Source organism: Phacochoerus africanus, chromosome X (assembly GCF_016906955.1).
Source record: "Phacochoerus africanus isolate WHEZ1 chromosome X, ROS_Pafr_v1, whole genome shotgun sequence".
Taxonomy (NCBI): domain Eukaryota; kingdom Metazoa; phylum Chordata; class Mammalia; order Artiodactyla; family Suidae; genus Phacochoerus; species Phacochoerus africanus.
The window spans coordinates 126,550,404-126,569,924 of record NC_062560.1 but is presented as its reverse complement, the minus strand read 5'-3'; the positions used below and the strand labels follow the sequence as shown (position 1 = coordinate 126,569,924).

At 49.0% G+C, this 19,521-nt stretch overlaps 1 protein-coding gene across 1 annotated transcript in view; it reads left to right on the top strand.

Annotated features, from left to right (window-relative positions):
- The window catches only part of CD99L2 (CD99 molecule like 2), an 80,528-nt gene that overhangs the window by 53,254 nt on the left and 7,753 nt on the right, over window positions 1–19,521 (top strand). The window contains exons 3-6 of the mRNA XM_047764578.1: window positions 3,824–3,892; window positions 4,022–4,102; window positions 6,603–6,668; window positions 19,221–19,259. Coding sequence (XP_047620534.1) covers window positions 3,824–3,892; window positions 4,022–4,102; window positions 6,603–6,668; window positions 19,221–19,259 — 255 coding nt within the window. The remainder of the gene's footprint in view (window positions 1–3,823; window positions 3,893–4,021; window positions 4,103–6,602; window positions 6,669–19,220; window positions 19,260–19,521) is intronic.

Genomic DNA, 19,521 nt, shown 5'->3' with positions numbered 1-19,521 from the left:
GGGATCGAACCTGCACCACAGCAGCCACCCAATCCGTTGTAGTGACAATGCCAGATCCTTAACCCACTGAGCCACCAGGGAACTCCATCCCACATTTTCATTGCCCCGTCTTGTTTCCATACTATGGCTATTGAGAATAATGCCGCAATGAACTTGGACACGTGGATACCTCTTCAAGATCCTGATTTCATTTCTTTTGGATGTACACCCAGAAGTAGGATTGCTAGATCAAATGGTGGTTCTTTTTTCCATTTTTGAGGACCGTCCATCCTGTTTTCCATAGTGGTTGCACCATTTCCCGTTCCCACTGACAGTGTACAAGCATCTCACATTCTCATCAACACATTATTTTGGGTTTTTTTCTTTGTTTTTTTGTTTTTGTTTTTTGTTTGTTTTTTTGTTTGTTTTTTTTATAGCAGTCATCCCAACAAGTGTGAGGTGATGTCTCATGGAGGGTTTTTGTTTTTTCTTTTTAGGGCCGCACCTGTGGCATATGGATGTTCCTAGCCTGCGGGTCAAGTCGGAGCTGCAGCTGCTGGCCTGCACCACAGCTCATGGCAACATCGGATCCCTGACCCACTGAGCAAGGCCAGGGATCGAACCCGCATCCTCATAGATACTAGTTGGATTTGTCTCTGCTGTGCCACAACGGGAACTCCCTCATTGTGGTTTCGATGTGCATTTCCCTGATAAGTAGTGCTGCTGAGCATCTTTTCAGGCACCTGTTGGCCACTTGTATGTTTTCTTAGTAGAAACGTCTAAGTCCTTTGTCCATTTTTTCATGGGAGGATAGTTGATGTACAGTATTATGTAAGTTACCAGGGTACAATTCAGCGACTCACAAGTTCAAAAGTTCCACTCCATTTCTAGTTGTTAGAGAGTATTGGCTGTATTCCCCGTATTGTACAATATGTCCTTACAGCTTGTCTTTTTTTTTTTTTTTTTTGGTCGTTTTGTCCTTTTAGGGCCGCACCTGCAGCACATATGGAGGTTCCCAGGCTAGGGGTCGAATCAGAGCCATAGCCACTGGCCTACACCACAGCTCACAGCAACGCCAGATCCTTGACCCATTGAGCAAGGCCAGGAATTGAACCCGCAACCTCATGGTTCCTAGTCGGATTCGTTTCCACTGTGGCCCATTCGTTTCCTTTGTAGCTTGTCTTGTACATAATAGTTTGCACCTCTTAATCCCCTTCTCTATCTTGCCTCACCCCCTTCCCTCTTCTCACTGGTAACTACCACTTTGTTTTCTATATCTGTGAGTCTGATTACTTTTTACACTTACAAGTTTTGTATTTTTTATATTCCACATATAAGTGATATCATACAGTATTTGCATTTCTCTGACTTATTTCACTTAGCATAATACCCTCCAGGTCCATCCATGTTATTGGAAATGGCAACATTTCATTCTTTTTCATGGCTGAGTAGTATTCTATTGTATACATACCACATCTTTACCCATTCATCTGTTGATGGACCTTGGGTCGCTCCATATCTTGGCAGTTGTAAATAATGCTGCTGTGAACATTGAGGTGCATGTATTTTTTTCTCAAGTTTTTGTTTTATTTGGATATACACCAAGGAGTGGAATTGCTTGGTCGTATGGAAGTTCTACTTTAAGTTTTTTCGGAAATCGCCATACTGTTTTCCGCAGTGACTGCACCAATTTACATTCCTCCTAAGAGTGTAGGAGGGTTCCCTTATCTCCACTTCCTCACCAGTATTTCCTGTTTGTGTGTGGGGTTTTTTTTTTTGCAGGGGGGGGTCTTTTGTCTTTTTAGGGTTGTACCCGTGGCACATGGATGTTCCCAGGGTAGGGGTCGAATCAGAGCTGGAGCTGCCAGCCTACACCACAGCCACAGTTACGCCAGATCCGGGCCACGTCTGCAACCTACACCATGGCTCACGGCAATGCTGGATCCTTAACGCCCTGAGCGAGGCCAGGGATCGAACCTGCATCCTTATGGACGCTAGTTGGGTTTGTTACCTGCCGAGCCATGGCAGGAACTCCCCTATCTGTGTTCTTTTTGATGATAGCCATTCTGACAGGTGGGAGGTGGTATCTCGTGGTTTTGATTTGCCTATCTCTGTTAGTGATGTTGAGCATCTTTTCCTGTGTCTGTTGGCTATCTGCATTTCCTCTTTGGAAAAATGTTCGATTCTGTCCACTTTTTAATCAGGTTGTTTGGAGTTTTTTGATGTTGTATGAACTGTTTATATATGTTGGATGTTAATCTCTTATCAGTCATACCTTTTGCAAATATTTTCTTCCATTCAGTAGGTTTTCTTTTTGTTTTGTCGATGGTGTCTTTGCTGTGACATAAGTTTTAGTATGTTGTATTTTTATTGTCATTCATCTTCATATATCTGGCAGTTTCTCTTGTGATTTCTTCTTTGACCCATTGTTTATTAGGAGTGTGTTATTTAATTTCCATACAACTGGGAGTTTTTCAAATGCCCTTCTGTTAATGATTTCTCTTTGCATTCTTTTGTGGTCGAAGAACACAATTTGTATGATTTCAGGCTTTTACAATATATTGAGATTTGTTTTACATCCTAGCATGTGGTCTGTATTGGAGAATGGTCCATGTATAATCGAGTAGAATGTGTTTCCTGTTTGGGGGGAATGTGTTCTCTAGATGTCTGGTAGATCTAGTTGGCTTATAGTGTTGTTCAAGTCTTACGTCTCCTCATTGTTTTTCTCCCTGTTCTGTCTATGATTGAAAGGATCATATTGAGATCTTCGGCTGTTGTTGAATTGTCTGTCCTTCCCTTCAGTCTTGTTGTGTTTTGCTTCATATGAGTTCTGTTGTTAGGTGCACATATGTTCAAGATTTTATATCTTCTTTCTGGGTTTATCCTTTCTTTATTATAAAATGTCACTCTTCATTCTGGTAAACAATTTTTGTCTACAGACAGTTTCATCTGCTAGTAGTATAGCTCCTCCAGGAGCTCTCTTTTCATTGCTGTGTGCATAGCCAACCTTATCCATCCTTTTACATTCAACCAATTTCTGTTTTTGCCAGGGTTTTTTTTTTTTTTTTTGAGTAGTTGATTAATTATTGAGTGATTGCTGTGTATAAAGCTAAACATGTTTCATCTCTACCTTTCCCATTAGTTAAATTTCATTTCCCTCTACTACTTCTAACTGTAGAAATGGCATAGCCCCATTTTTTGGCTTTTTAATTTTTCTTTTAATTTTGCTTAACAGCATAGTCTTGATGTTTAAGAAAAGAATCTGTTAGAAGACTCCTGCATGGCATGCCATGTAATTGATATGAAAGAAGCCTATAATTTTAAAGGAATATGGTTGAGCTGAAAGGCCTAATATTACAGCAGCAACCACACTTATATAAACCATTTTGTGGTGTTATAACCACTTTCAGCTTATAAGACATTCCCATACCCTACTGGGGACATAACGTCAGTTCATCCCCGGGCAGTATTATCTGTGATTGTGGTGCCAGGTTGAGAGTGGTGGAAACCAAGGCTGAGAACTTTCAGGGGTTATGCTCAAGCTCTGGACCTCCTTGACTCACACGGCCATCTCTCTCTGGCAGATCTGCACTCAAGCCCCAAATTGCCAGGTCAAATGTGGGGTCGCGTCTCCCTCCCCACCCATTCTCTAAAGAAAAGGGAGCAGAACACATCTGATCTAAACCTGCTTACATCTCTTCATCATCCTCAGAGTGACTCTTCGGAGGCCTCAAGGACCGAGACGGGGTGCTGTCCTCATGCTGTGACTTGCCTGAGCTGTGTAGTGGCTGCTGTATTTTGTTCCTAAATGCGCTCCCCTTGCTGTCCCCCTCCCCTGTTTTAGAGAGATGGGACCGCGTCACCACGACAACCAAGAGACCCGGAGTGACCAGGGCTCCAGCAAAGCCTGCAGGTAACAAGGCTGCTCTGAGGAGGGCACTGAGGAAGGACCCCGTGGAGCTCCCTGTGGGGCAGTGTGTAAATGAGCTACCTGTAATTTAACCAGTTGACTCTCTCCTTTATGTTTTGGCGCCCCCTGAAGGCAGTGATTTTGACTTGGCGGATGCCTTGGATGGAAACGATCAAGAAGATGGCCGCAGGAAACCGAGTCCAGGAGGAGGAGGTGAGTCACAGGCCAGTACTGTAGCTTCTCAGCTACAACAGCCACAGAGCCACTCCTGGCCCAGCAGATCTGGGGGCACTTCAAGGCCCGGGAGAAACCCGCAATGACGGTTATCAAACAGCGGTCCTCAAAATTAGGGACCTTCTCAAGGGCTTTTGGTCACGTGGGTCGCATCGATCAAAGTTTGCCATCTTTCAAGTTAAAACCGAAAAAAATTAATTTCAAATGAACAAGAAACCCATACATATTAGCATAAATAGTCTATTTTATAAGAAATAACCATGGCGAGATAAAAAGAAAATTTAGCGAGGAGAGTGGCATCGTTGTGCATTTTTGCAAATGTCTCTAATGTCTGTATCTCAGTGGAAGAGCTGGGCTCTCCCATCTGCTTCTGGACTCCGTTGTGACATGTTGTTATGGTTGATGCATACGAAGGAAATCCGGCCTCATATCGCTGTGCAGTTGAGGAGAGGCAGAATATCGTAATAGCCTTTTCATGTCATTGATTCGTGTAATTTGCCTCTGGTAAGACGCCCGTACTCGACCAGTGGCTGTGTCTTAGAGGTTAAGTACAGTGGGGAATGTGAAAGTCTATCTCCGGATTTTCCACCCTCGATTTCCTTAAGCCCCACAGGGTCTCTCTTACACTTTCAATGGAACTTTTACCCATTTGTGGTTTTGCGCATTTGTGCTTTAGTCATTTGGAAAGTATGGATGTTCTGAGGTCTTTTGAAATTCGAAATAATGCCATATTTCATTCTGAAAAACCCTAATTCACATTTGTTAGTATCACCAGCCAGCTCATTAGAAAAAGTCACTAAATATTGGGAAGCTGTTAAGCTCGCAGGGGTAGATACAGATTTTTCCCAATTCTGCTTTTTGTATGAAATATGATCTTTGGCAACAAGTGCTGCCAGTGGTTTTTAAGTGACAGCCTCATTTCATTCATTTGCGAGAAAACATCCGCCAAATATTCAAAAGCCACCGTAACCAGAGTCTGCCCATCATTCTTTCTTTCTAGTTCTTCCATGACAGAAAACAGCTAAGACAATTCAGAATTGAAACCACTGGAGTTCCCTTCGTGGCTCAGCGGTTAATGAACCTGACCAGGATCCATGAGGATGTGGGTTCAATCCCTGGCCTCGTTCAGTGGGTTATGGATCCGACGTCGCTGTGAGCTGTGGTGCAGGTTGCAGACGAGGCTCAGATCTGGTATTGCTGTGGCTGTGGTGTAGGCTGGCAGCTGCAGCTCCTATTCCACCCCTAGCCTGGGAACTTCCATGTGCCACAAGTGTGGCCCTAAAAAGCAAAAAAAAAAAAAAAGGAAAGAAAGAGAAACCATCACAGATGAGCTTTGTTGACTCAGCTATGGTACCTTGAATGGAACAGAGATGCTTTAAGCACGCTTTCCATTCCATCACCCAGAATATTGAAAGGGGTGGTGTATCAGCGGTTGAGCTATACTAAAAGCACCTTTTCGTGTCTTTGTCTTAGTTGTCTTTGCTGCGTAACAGAGTGTCACAAACAGCGAGTGAAGATGATACCCTTTTGTTATCTCACGGTCGCCTTTGGCATGGAGTTCAGGCGCAGCTAAGCTAGGTTTTCCTTTCGGGGCCTCACACAGCTGCAGTCATGGCGCCATCCAGGCCTGGGGTCTCGTCTGAAGTTGGGTTGTCTTCCGAGCTCGTGTGATTGTTGGCAGAATACCATTTCCTTGCAGTTCTACAACTAATGGCTGTTTGCTTCTTTAAGACAAGTGGGGAGTTCCCCTCGTGGCGCAGTGGTTAACGAATCTGACTAGGAACCATGAGGTGGCGGGTTCGATCCCTGGCCTTGCTCTGTGGGTTGAGGATCCGGCGTTGCCGTGAGCCGTGCGTGCTGTAGGTCGCAGACGCAGCTAGGATCTGGCATTGCTGTGGCTCTGGCATAGGCCGGTGGCTACAGATCCGATTCGACCCCGAGCCTGGGAACCTCCATATGCCGCGGGTGCAGCCCTAAAAAGACAAAAGACAAAAAAAGAAAAAAGAAAAAATTGGGAGGGAAACAGAGCCCAAAGGGGGATGGGGGAAGGGCAGGGGGAGTGGGAGAGGAAGGTGACTCTACCGCCTCCAGTGTTTGAGCCTGGGAAGATCTCCGCCCTGTTAGAAAGGGCTCACTCGGTCCCAGGGGCCCCCGGGGAAAGCTCCCTTTTGATTAATGCCAAGTTAAATTGAGGGCGTAGCCTAATGACCCCTGCACAGTCCCTTCACCTGCACGTGTGACAACCTGAGCGCGGGCGGCGGCCGTCCCGGCCCCGCTCGCACGCACAGGGACGGGGCTCTGGGGGGTGTTCACTGGCGGAGGGGATCTGGGGGGCGGCTTGAGGGTTCTGCCGGCTGCACTCCTCAAGGACACTCTTAGGCGACGGTCATTTTCTGGGGACGTTGGACAATAGCCACCACCAAATTGCTTGTCACTGAGAAAAGTTCTTTGACATTGAGATGTGTTCTGTTTGCTCCAGGTTTTTCGGACAAGGATCTTGAAGACATCTTAGGGGGCGGCGAATACAGACCTGACAAGGGTAAAGGTAGGAGCTCGGATCTGTCCAGACACCTCGTTCTCGTTCAAGATATGACCCCACAGCGGCCAGGTCGCTGGGGCTCACGGTGCCGGGGAGGGGGCTCTGGAAGCCCATCGGGTGGCTTTTCCCTAAACCAGCTGCTGCAGGGGATGCTGTGTCCGTCGGCAGAGGCCGCCGGCTGGGGCCGCACCGGTTCCGGTGACGAAAGGTCAGCGGACTCGCTGGGAATCGCCCTCCCGACCCGGGGAGCCTGTCCCTCTCAGGACGGGGAGAGCAGAGCGCCTGCTAAGGAGGTTGCTCAGAGACCCAGAGCAAGCCAGACATCTTGTAAAACAGCTTTTTATTTTGAAACAGTCTCACTCACAAGACGTTGTTAAAAAATAAATAAATTGTTCAGGAGAATTCCTATCCACCCTTCACCCAGCTTCCCCTGATGATACCTTTTTTTTTTTTTCTCTCCTGCTTTTTAGGGCCTCACCTGCAGCATATGGAAGTTCCCAGGCTAGGGGTGGGTCGAATCAGAGCTACAGCTGCCAGCCTACACCACAGCCACAGCAACGTGGGATCCAAGCCATGTCTGCGACCTACACCACAGCTCACGGCAACTCCAGCTCCCTGAGCCACTGAGCGAGGCTGGGGATTGAACCCGCATCCTCGTGGATACTAGTCGGATTCAGTTTCCACGGTGCTACAACGGGAACTCCCCCCGATGGTATTTTACCCCAACCACAGCGACATTGTTAAAACCAGCAAGTTGACACCAGTGCAATATTGTTATTAAGTCACGTATAGCCCTTATTCAGATTCCATTAGGTTTTGCAGCGTATGGAAGTTCCTGGGCCAGGGACCGGATCTGAGCCACCCTTGTGACCTATATGCCACAGCTGCAGCAACGCTGGATCCTCAACCCACTGCACTGGGCCTGAGCTGCTGCAGTCAGACTCTTAAACCACTGTGCCACACTGGGAACTCCAAAACCTTTTATCTGAATATATTGTCAAGGTCTGATCCTAGTGTGGGGGCAGTCTTAGCCAGACGTGATGTGGCAAAGTAAGTTAAGCTTATCATTTGTTATTGTGACTTGGATGTGTCAGGATTATACCTTGTCGTTGGGGGTGAGGCATTTTGTGGTGATACCCTGTTGTGGTTGTGACTTGTGGTATGGCTGTGACAGCAGCTTACGAGCGCATCTGGTGTAAGCCTGCTACGTGCCCCGCGGTCCAGGCTGCGACACTGGCATTTGCTCCTTTTGTGCAGGAACTGTGTGTCTTCGCGCGGGAACAGTGTCCTCTTCCGCCGAAAGGATAGTGTGTGGTCAAGTCTGTCCTTCATTTTGAGTCAAAAGCTCTAAAACCCTCTTGATGAAATTCACAGGTGTCGGGAGAACATGGACCATTTAAAGGGCAAAGCTAGCAAATGAGCCAATTACTCCCGGGTGACAAATGCTATTTCCAGAAAGGAGTAGTGGTAGTGTGTGTGAGCACGCACACAAAGGAAGCGTGAGTGACACGTCGAGGGGTTTCCTTATTAAAAGTACATGTTTCAGCAAGGAGGAAGTGTTAGGAAATTCTCTAATTAGGCTCGTATTTGAACTTCTCATGTACAGAGTAATCAGTTGTTAGCTAAGTTATACCGTCTGTCATGATAGGCATCAGTAATGGAAAATAGAAGAAAATCCCAGCAAAAAATACAAAAATACAGTGTGACATTGAAACACAGTTATGGTAAGCTCACGATGAAATGCTCAGACACGGGAGTTCCCGTCGTGGCGCAGTGGTGAACGAATCCAACTAGGAACCATGAGGTTGCGGGTTTGGTCCCTGCCCTTGCTCAGTGGGTTAACGATCCGGCGTTGCCGTGAGCTGTGGTGTAGGTTGCAGATGCGGCTCAGATCCCGCGTTGCTGTGGCTCTGGCGTAGGCCGGCGGCTACAGCTCCGACTTGACCCCTAGCCTGGGAACCTCCATATGCCGCAGGAGCGGCCCAAGAAATAGCGAAAAAAAGACCAAAAAAAAAAAAATTCTCAGACACGACCTTTTATGCAAACGTGCCATTGACACGTATGAAAATAAGACATCACATTTAAATAAATGATCATCAGCATAAAAATAATCCTAATTCATGCATTTTCTAACCTTGGGTTTTAGGCACAGACACTCCAAAACTCTAGTTGGGTCTTTTTGGGGGGCGGGGGAACATGAAGTTCCAGGACCAGGGATCCAATTGAATCCACAACAGCAACCCAAACTGCTGCTGTGACCATGCTGGATCCTTAACCCACTGCACCACAAGGGAATTCCTGTATTTCTGAAATATGTCCTCAGTTATATATTTTTTCTGGAGAAAACATTTCTAATGTCCCTGTAGGCACCCCATATTTTGCATTTTCACTGACTGAGATGCCTCAGCCTAGTCAGTTGCAGCTCCTCCTTGACCCCTAGTGTATTCAAGCCTCTACTCTTCTTCCCCAGAGTTGCCTTGGTCCCCAGCGACTTCTTGGTGGTCACAGCCCTCTGTCTCATGTGACCTGTGCAAAATTTTACTTGAGTGACCACCACCTCCTTCACATTCTCTCCTCTTGGTCTCATCCCCTTCTTTGTAAACACTGTTGCCTGCTGGGTCTCTTTCCTTGGGTGTCCAGTTTCCTGTGTTAGTCTCTTACCCACTGGAATGGAAGGGTATTAGAAACCAAAGTCTGGATGTTGAGTGTATTCATTAGAAGGATGTCGCTAGTTCTGTGCCCTCGAAGTGAGCAGAAGTAGGAAATGGGGAAGTATATGGGTGTATTTTAGACCATGTATACATAAGTATCTATCAGCATCTGTATGACCTTAAACATGAGTTCATACTTAAGCCCTTTGGCAGTCGATTGCAGTTGGAGACATGCTGTAGTATTCTTTTCTAGCTTATCTGCAGCTTCCTCCTCTGACAGTGAAAAACCTACCATCCATCAACTCGTTGCTTGTTTGACCAGTTCTGGTGCTGTTCATGGTTCGCACAATCAGAATTGTTAAGCCAAACCCCTGAACAACTCCACAGTCTAGTGCTCGTTTTTCTTCTTTTGTCTTTACCCGACCGTTTCAGTCAAAATACCGTTTGTTAAAAGTTACTTAGGCAGCTCCTTTATTCACCCTCTGTTCCGTGCAGTTATGACCTATGTTTATAATGCAGATGCATTTGTCACAGTTGGCATTACAGCCTGGGATCCCCTACCACCCCAGTTACTGTTTCATTTTCTTCTTTGGCTTGCGTACTTTAGAGGGCACTCTGTGATATATGCACTTGTGTGGGTTTTTACAAATGCACACAGTCACGTGTCCACTACCCAAGTACCATACGGAATAGTTCTGCCACCGGAAGAGTTCTCCTGTACACCGCTTTGAGACGCAGCTCCTCTCTCTTTCCTCAACCCTAATCCGTTGTCTGTGCGTGCAGCCACTAATGTATTTATCGTCTCTATAGTTTTGCCTTTTCCAGAATGTCATAGCGTTGGAATCCCATGTTATGTAGCCTTTCCAGATGGGCTGCTTTCACTGCATTGAAGGGTTCTCCATGTCTTTTCATGGCTTGATAAGTCATTTCTTTATCGCGGTAAGTAGTATATTCCGTAGTCTGGATGTGGCACAGTTTATCCAGTTCACCTATTGAAGGACGTCTGGGTTGCATTCAGTTTTTGGTGACTATGAATAAAGCTGCTGTAAACGTTTACCTGCAGGTTTTTGGTCCATATGGGTAAATACTTGGGTGTACGATTGCCGGGTCATGTGGGAAATCGGTGTTTAACTTTACAGTGAATCCCCCGCTTTCCTCTAGAGTGGCTGTACCGTCACTCCTGTTCCACGTCCTCATCAGCAATTGTCACCAGTTGGGCTTTTTTTTTTTTTTTTTTTTTTTTGAGGCATATTCTAAGAGTTGCCTGGGGGTATGTCATGGTTTTTTCATCTGTATTTCCCTGATGGGAAATGATGAGCATCTTTTTATACTTATTTTCTATTGTTCTGGAAAGTCTGTTCAGGTTTTTGTTTGTTTGTTTGCTTTGCCCATTTAAAAAATTAAGTTTGCGTTTATCAGTTGTATTTTCAGCCTGGATATCAGTTCTTTATCAGGTATATGACTTTGAAAATATTTTCTCCTAGTTTGGGACTTGCCTTTTTGTTAATAGTTTTTTATCAAATAAAAATGTTTTTTATAAAGTTTGGGTTATCTTTTTTTTTTCCTTTTATGGATCATGCTTTGGTGTTTAAGAAGAACCACATTCATGAATATTTTTCCTTCTGAGAGTTTTATAGGTTGAGCTTTTACATTTAGGCCTTTGTTATGTCTTTAATCTGTAGATGGTGTGCAGTAGGGGTCCACCTTTATTCTGTTGCACGTGGATATGTAGTTGTCCTGGCACCACTAAGACGGACCTTTCCCCACTGAATTGTCTTGGCTGCTTTGGTGAAAATCAACGCGCCATAAATGTGTAAGAGTTGGTTTCTGAACTTTCGGTTCTGTTCCACTGATGTCTGGCCCACCCTCTCAAGCCCCCACGGTTATCTCGCCTCTCCCTCTCATTTGCCACTGAGACGGCGACATTGCTGACAGTGCTCCAAGTCCCATTTCGTTTGGCAGGTGCAGTGCAGCGGCTGGCTTTCACGGCTTGCCTGCCTCTCTGCAGGTGAATGAGCTGCTGAAAGGCCCGGGAAGAAGGGGAGATGAGAGCAGCCCTGGGAAAAGGCCACAGATTCCAACTCTCGGCACAGGCACTACGTCCGTCTCCTGAAGAGCTGTCTTTGGTTGTCCAGGATTATCGTTGCTTTTTGAGAAGAAGATTTGCTGACTGCCTCATGCCCGAAGTCCTCTCCCCTAGTACCTTTTGAATCTAGAATATTCTTTCTCTTTGTCCTGCCCTTCGAGCCCAGGCCCATATCACTGCTCCTTGGGTCATTACCTTAATGCGTCTGTGAAAACCTGTGAAGGGTGCGCATGAGGTGTGCATGTTACCGAATTTGACCTGGAATCACGAGCAGATGTGGAACTCCGAGGGTATGGTGTATTTAGGGGTGAAGTGTACTGATCTCCGAGGAGTACTTTGAAATGCATCAGAAAAATAAGGTGGGACCGAGAGAGGGCTGGATGGACATATGATAAAGCAAATGACATAAAATGTGGAGTTTCTGTTGTGGCTCCGCAGAGACAAACCCGACTAGTATCCCGGCCTCGTTCCATGGGTCGGGGACCCAGCATTGCTGCGGGTGTGGTGTAGGTGGCAGACACAGCTGAGATCTGGCGAGGCTGTGGCTGTGACATAGGCGGGCAGCTACAGCTCCAATTTGAGCCCTAACCTGGGAAGGTCCACATGCCACAGATGCACCCCCCCCTCAAAAAAGTAAAGTGTTACAGACCCCAGATGGTGGGTATGTGAGTATCCACCGTACAATGTTTTCAACTTTTTGGATTACTTGAAATTTTTCTTAATTGTTGGGAAAAACTTTTTTCAGAAGCCAAAAAAAGTCTTTAATGGCTCCCACTGCCTACAAGATAAGTTCAAGGCCTTTACCCCGCTGGCATACCTGCTGCCCAGCCGGCCTGCCAGTTCCTCTCATCGCCAAACATGCAGACCACATGCTGCAGTTCCAGGGCCAGGGATCAGATGCACGCCACAGATGTGACCCAAGCCACTAAAGTGACAATGCTGCAACCTTAACCCACTGTGCCTCCCTTGCGTGTCCCTGGCCACCCCAATAAAAGCTTTGCTGAAATGCGGGGGACTAGGACGGACCGAACTCCCAGCTTTGGTCTCTGCCCTCTTGCCTCCCCCACCGGATTGGCTAGGCTCACCACCCTCTGGGCCGTATTAGCAATGCCATCCTGGCATAAGACACTTTCTCCAGGACTCCAAAGGGGGCCGTGAGGGCAGCGGGGCAGCCTGCACACTTGCTCAGGTGACCGCCAAAGGTCAGGTGATGAGTTGGGGGGGAGGTCCCCAGAAGCCTGTTGGTAAAGCCGGTGCCTCAGCTGGTCCTCCTCAGGTCCTTGCTTCTGCCCTCAGTTGGGGAGGAACCTGGCAGGGCAGAGGGGATGTCCTTAGCACCCCGATTGCCCTTCCTGCTGCCTTGGTCACACGACTCTTGATAAGCTGGGCTGGGCACGGGGATCAAGCTTGGAAGACAGCGAGCGTCATCGTCCTGCCTGCGTCCTGCCTGCCGGACGGTTTGCCCCGCTTGTTGTCTCTGAACCGTCCCTGAACTTCTGGGTCTGCTCAAGGCTGGCGTCTTGGGGACCAGCTCGTTCTAGTGGCCGTCCTCGGGGCCTTGGATGGGAGCAGGTGTCTTTGGGGAGGGCCTGTCTTCTGCCTCAAGTGCAGACGCTCCCTGTGTCTCAGAGGACACCACGAAGGGAGGAGCCCTGTCGGACCTTGTCCTTGGAGGTCACTTTGCAGCCTTGCTTTCTTCATCGCATCGCCACCTCTTGCGGCCACCCGGCCGGGTTCCTCCGTTCTGGGCTGCTCATTTCTAATTACTGCGGGCTCACGACGTGGAAAGTACTGCATCTTTTTTTTTTTTTAATCAGGAAAGGAAATCTAATATCAGAATCTGGCTGAGCACCCCTTTCCTCCCAGCTGGGAGTCTTTTTTTTTTTTTTTTTTTTTCGTTTGTTTTTTCCGCTGTACAGCATGGGGACCAAGTTATACTTACTTTTTATTTTTTATTAAAGTACATTTGATGTATAACGTTCCTTCAACTTCTGCTGCACAGCGAAGCGACGCAGCCAGATGTCCCCTCGTTCCTGTCTTTATCCCCTTCCGTCATTTCTAACCCGGGAGACCGTGCGGTTCCCCGTGCGGGACGGCAGGACCCCATTGCTTCCAGATGGGAATTTTTCAGGCCCAAAGCATGCACTTCTTAAAAACAGAGTCAGGAGTCAAAGCCTGTAGTTCTGAAGAGCTGCAGACACTGTCTTACAGGTGTTTGGGCCTCATGCCGGTGTCGGAAGTGTCCCCACGGGTGAGGCGGGACCCGTCACCTTTAGTGCCCGGGGGTAAATGCGAAGCCGTCGTTCACTGTGGTCAGTTAGTTGACGGTAACTTTGAGCGCCTTTGCGCTCCAGACACGGGACCTCGGGCTTTGAATCCCTCCCAGGGCTTTGCTTAGACGGCTTCCTCGGCGCCACCCTCGCCCTGCACGTGCCTGGACTCGGCACACTGCTTCGTGCCCTTGCATCTTCATTCTCGTCATTTCTCTTGTGATGGCACGCACGGCACCAGGGCTCCTTACTGAGTTTAAACTTTTTTTCTATTTGGGAAACAGCTACGTACCATTTACCATTTTAACCATTGGAAGCGTACGATCAGTGGCTTGAAGTACAACCCTCAGCAGCATCCATCGTCCCAAACGGAAGCGGCCAGGCCGCCTCCTCCTCTCCCCAGTCCGCAGTAGCCACTCTTGTGCCTTCTGTCGCTATGAAGTCAACTACTTTAGGGACCTTATTTATTACATATTGAAATTTGGCAGCACCTGCAGCATGCAGAAGTTCCCAAGCTGGGGATCAGACCTGTGCCAGAGCAGTGACCTGGGCCACAGCTGTGACAACACCAGATCCTTAACCCCCTGAGCCACCAGGGAGCTCCTGGACCTCATTTACATGGAATCATTTACATGCTGTCAGGGTCCGCCCACGTTATCGCATGGCTCAGTACGTCATTCCTTCTTAACTTGTCCTTGTATAGATAACGGCACATTCTGTTCGACACGCTCCCTAGCGGGTCCTTAAAGAACTCTTCCATTTTTACTGTGTTTACAGTTACTCTGTTGAAGTATCTGGGCCTCTTGTGGCCCCTTACAAGCCATCGAGTTAGTCTCACACAACAGGGAGTTGGGTCTCAATGGGGACACAGCCACAGCAAAGGGCTGAAGGAAAGGCCGGCCGGAGAAATACTGGCTAAAAGCCACCAGACATTTGCTGGCGACTTGGTGACCACCAAGTCCCCCAGGTGCTCTGCTCAGCTGTGGGAGCCGAACAGTTAGTGATCTGCCCCCAGACAGCCGAGTCTCTCTGAACAGCCGCCTCTGGAGCACTCGTCTTCATGTGTCTCTGCCTTCTTCGGACCCGTTTCCATATCTTTTTCAGCTTTTATAACAGAAAGAAATGGAATGTTTCAGATTGAGGGACGCCTCCCTGGTTGAAGTGTTCTAGAATGTGAAGAGACCCACTTAGCCCCTCAGAGCCTCTGCTCCCAACACACACACACACGTGCAGCATGAACACAGGCCCCTCTCGGAGATCACTTCTCTGTGTCTTGGCAGCTCAAACTAGGAAGGCCGATTGCGGGGCTCGGGGTCACGTGGGACAGGGCACCTGCCATGTCGTCTAGAAGGCAGGCCGCGCATGCTCTTCCCGGAGGTGGGAGATGGAGGCGGACTGGGCCTTGGAGACTCCGGAGCCGGGAGGAACGGCAGCCGCTGCGGTCCGCCTGCGCCGCCGGGCTCTGGCTGGTGGTTCTCAGTTCAGTTTGGCTTCGTAACCATCGGTCATTTGCAGCAGGTGTTTTTGTCCTCTTTATTCATTTTTCAATTTAAAAAATTATTTTGCATATCTGCTGCCACTTCTTCTATAATGAAAATACATTTAAAAAATCGGAAAGCCCTAGCTGTGGTTCTGCGGGATAGGCTGAAGTGGGGAATTTCTAGTACCTAGGAGGCGACTAGAGACGCTTTGGTATGTGATGGCGACTGATAGATAACTCGTGACCCCAGAAGGCAGGCGAGGATACAAAACATACTGTCCTTGAAACTGAGGATCCCGCCGGCGACCTGTGAAATAGCCTCTCTCCAGTTGTGGGGAAATAGAGGTGGCTGGAGTTGCATGAAGCATGCAGATTTTAGACATTTCAAAAAGTTATATGAAACATACTTGTGTATTGTTTCACCGTCTAGGAAGCATCACTAGTGATACTCGGGTGTATGTGCTCGCGGTACTTTCTCTGTGCGTAAAGTATGCATTCGTAAATGTTTGTGTTTATTTTTACAAAAACGGGGCGATGCTCCCCTTCGAACGCCAGTTATTTATTCCGGAACACCCGGAGTGTCTTTTTCCGTCATTAAGGGTGCTCTGAGGCATCGTGTCCCCCGCCGCATGACAGTGTCTTTCTGGACCTTATTTAACCGGGTCTCCCTTTGTCCAGGGAGACTCCCCCTCCAGCTCGGGACTGCTGTACGCAGTGCCACCGTAAAGACGCCCTCGCCACATGTGCAAAACCTTGATAGTCTGTCAAATTCCTAGAACGTGACTGGCGCCGTCACAGGCAGTGTAACTTTTGAAAGATGCAGCCCTTCAAGGGCTCTGCCAGATGGTGCTCCGGGAAGATGGAACCCACTCCCTTGTCCACCCCTGGGAGGTCAACAGGTACCCGTCTGCTCACACACGCCCCGTCCCTGGGGACTCCGGTTTTGTAACCTTTGCGCATTTGATCAGTACAAGATGCTCTCCTGTCTAAATGTTAGATTTGGGGGAATTCAAGACGCGAAATACTTTTCGCCTTTTTGTCTCATGGACACGCTGCTTCGTGTTGGTGCCGCTTGCCCTGCCTTAACTGGCGTCCGCATCTCTTCTCATTCATGCGGAAGGACTCTTTTTGTATTAGACATGATGACTCCAAAAACATCTCATTGACCTTTCGCCAGCAGATGAACCTTGGCATCCTTTCCACTCTTTGGCTTTCGCTAATGCCGCAGTGGGATCAGTGCACCAGTTTCGTGTGGGCGCATGTTTTCAGTTCTCTTGGGTGTCACGTGTGTCTAGACGCGTGCGTGTGAAGTGGGAGCTCATGGCGGGTTGAGTCCCTGATGACTGAGGATGCCGAGCATCTTGTCATGTGCTTCTTGGCCATTCGCGTATCTCTCCAGAGAAATGTCTGCACACTCTTTGTCCATTTGTAAATTGAATTGTTGGCTTTTTTATTGAGTTGTAGAAGTTCTTTATCCTAAATACCTGTCCCTTGTCACCTATAGGATTTGCCAGTGTCTCTTTCCATTTTGTGGGTCGTCTTTCCACTTTCTTGGTGACATCCTACGAAGCACAAGGAGTTTTAATCTTGATGAGATCCAGTTATCCATTTGTTTTCTTTTGTTTCCTGTCTTTTTGTTGTACTGAAGTCTTCCCTTTTGATGTGCATTTGGTCTTTTCCAGTTCTTTAGGGTCAGCTTGAGGAAGTTAGCGCTTTTATGGCTTCATCCATTTTACCGTTATTGGAAACTGACTTCCGTGGGTGGTGTTGGTTTGGATACATTTGGTGGGTCAGTGGGTCATCAATTGGCCCAATATGATTTTTTTTTTTCTTTAACCTGGCACACATACATTTTGTAAAGGAACGGGATTCAGGCTGTGCTCAGAGGAAGTGAACAGAACTCAGTAGACAATCAGGAATGAAGACCATGACACTGGCTCCGCTTACTCCAGCGGCAAGCCTTTATGGCTGACTTCCGGTTCATGTAACTAGAAGGGATGGAAGGATCTAGAAGGACTGGGTTGTTATTTTCCAGTGGTACTTGAACCTCACACTATCTTCAGCCCAAGCGCCCATTTGAGCCCCGGCCAGGGTGACTTTTTTTGAGCGGGAATAACATTTGCGTGTCGTCTTCCTGGGATACTGCTGTTGTACAATTGCAGGTGGTCAGATAGTCAGGAATCCCTGGAGCCTGAAGAATTGAGCTTTTGGGTCTTCTGATAGCCCGGGGCAGCCAGGCCTCTCCCTGTGCCCCCGGAGGCATGGTAGGCAGGGAGCCTTCCTGTTTCCATTTCATGTAACACTGTCACCACCGTAGCTCATGGCCATACAGATTGTAAGGTTCAAGTTGTTGGGAAGGAATCCTCGTGACCAAGTATTAATAAGGAAGGAGGGACTTGGGAACACTGAGCTTCATTCCACCTCGAGGGGAAAGAAAGAGTGGGCTCAACTGCTCATTCCTCCCGGGAAAGCGAGTGGCGTGAATCCGTCAGCAGAGGACGCCTGTTGGGGGCGGGGGGGGGGGGGGGGCCTCGCCGCTACCCTTGACAGTGGCCACCTCGGGCACAGAAGAAGGGACCGGTGATGGGCCAGCACAGCTGGACCCCACGTCCTCACAGGTGACCTCACTGCTGACAGGCCAGGGACTCGTGTCCTCCTCTCTGCTCCGCTTTCTCCGGCAGCAGGATTGTGTCTTTGCAAATGCCAGTGCTTCTTGTTTTGCAAATAACCCGTCATTTCCCATCACAGGTGTGTCTGTAAAATGCCTGTAACTCAAGGACTCAGCCCCAGGTGGGAACAGAGCAAACCTCATTTTCTCCTCCAAGATTTTTTTTAATAGCCTTTAATTTTTTAGAGCAATTTTCGGTTCCCAGCAAAACGCAGCACATCGTACAGAGAATCCCCAAACAGCCCTGCTCCCGCCCGCCCACCCGCAGCGTCCCCCACCAGAGGGGGTGCGTTTGTGACATTTCGTGAACCTACATCCCCCCGGGTTCGTTGATTGTGAAGGAAATGTCAGAGGCCGTGGCCTCCAGCCCAGAGCGGCTGCCCCGAGAGCCCCGGGCTCTGGGAACAGTCTCCCTCCCTTCACGAGCGTTCTGTCCCGGGAGCAAGAGGGCACCCGGAAGGGCGCGTTCCAGGCTAGTTCATGTCCCCAAGTGGCACCAGGTGCTTGTCAGGGAGCTGCCGTCTGGGCAGCGCGTGTGAGTGTGTGAGCGTGCTTAGTTTTGTGAAGTTTTGTCACGCAAGCAAAGAACAGCTCTGTCACCGCAGGGTCCTTCCGTGTCCCTTTCTAATCACAGCCAGCTCCATCCTCCTCCACCCTCCCTGACCCCTGGCAGCCACTCATCTAGTCCCCGTCTCTGCGGGATTGCAAAATACTAGATAACCGGATTGTCAGCCTGCCTCGGTTTATGTTTCCAGAACGGCTCCAACTCTGTGCCGGCCTGGAAACCTCCTGACAGCACGTAATCCTGCAGCACATGGGGAGGGCGCTGTGTGTGTGCCTAAGTGACAGGAACAGAAGCATCTGGATGTGAAGGAACGCGTGCGAAGGGCCAGGCGCGGGAGGAAAGCAGGCAGATGGGAACTGTGATCTCTCCGGGTAGCCGTAGGAAGATGGATTATCTTCATGCTGGTCTTTCATCACTGTGTTTCTGGATTTAGATAAACAGTACAGGAGGCTGTGGCTCGCGGGACATGCACAGCGCTGTTCGGAGTCAAGCTGGCCTGGCGGGGGCTCCGTTGCCGGCAAATCCCTCAGCACCTGCCCCCGCCCCCCTGCAGTAATGGGGCTGGGTGCCCCTGCCCCCGTGGATTGCAGAGAGCGCCAGGATGTAACACGTTCGGGGCACGGGCGCCGGCATTTGGAAGATACAAAGTTCCACCCGGCAGCCTGGGCTTGGCAGGTGACGGGCGGAAGGAAGCAGGTCTTGCTACAGTCAGAGATGCCGGCTGGGGCCTTTGGCACAGGTGGACTCAGAAGGGTCAGCGAGTCGGGAAGGGGCTGTCGCTCCTGAGCCCGAGCTGGTGGTCACAGCAGACACTGAGAGCTTTTTGTCCTTTCTGCAGGTGATGCCCGGTATGGCAGCAACGGTGACTCGGAATCCGGTGAGTTGGAGTGAGTCCTGGGGTTCGTGCTTCCCCGGGCCCGCCCTGTTTCCGCCAGAGAACCGTGCGGCCGACGGCAGGCTGCAGCCATTGAAGGGAGACCCGCATCAGAGTCTGGTTCCCAGGGAGGTGGCCCCACGGGAAGCACCCCCCACCCCCCCACCCCCGGTCTGTCTGGGCCTTGGTGAGGGCGGGGCTGCGCCAGTTGCACGGCCACCTTTCCAGCCGTTCACAGGGGCCGTCCAGACAGGCAGCGGGCAGC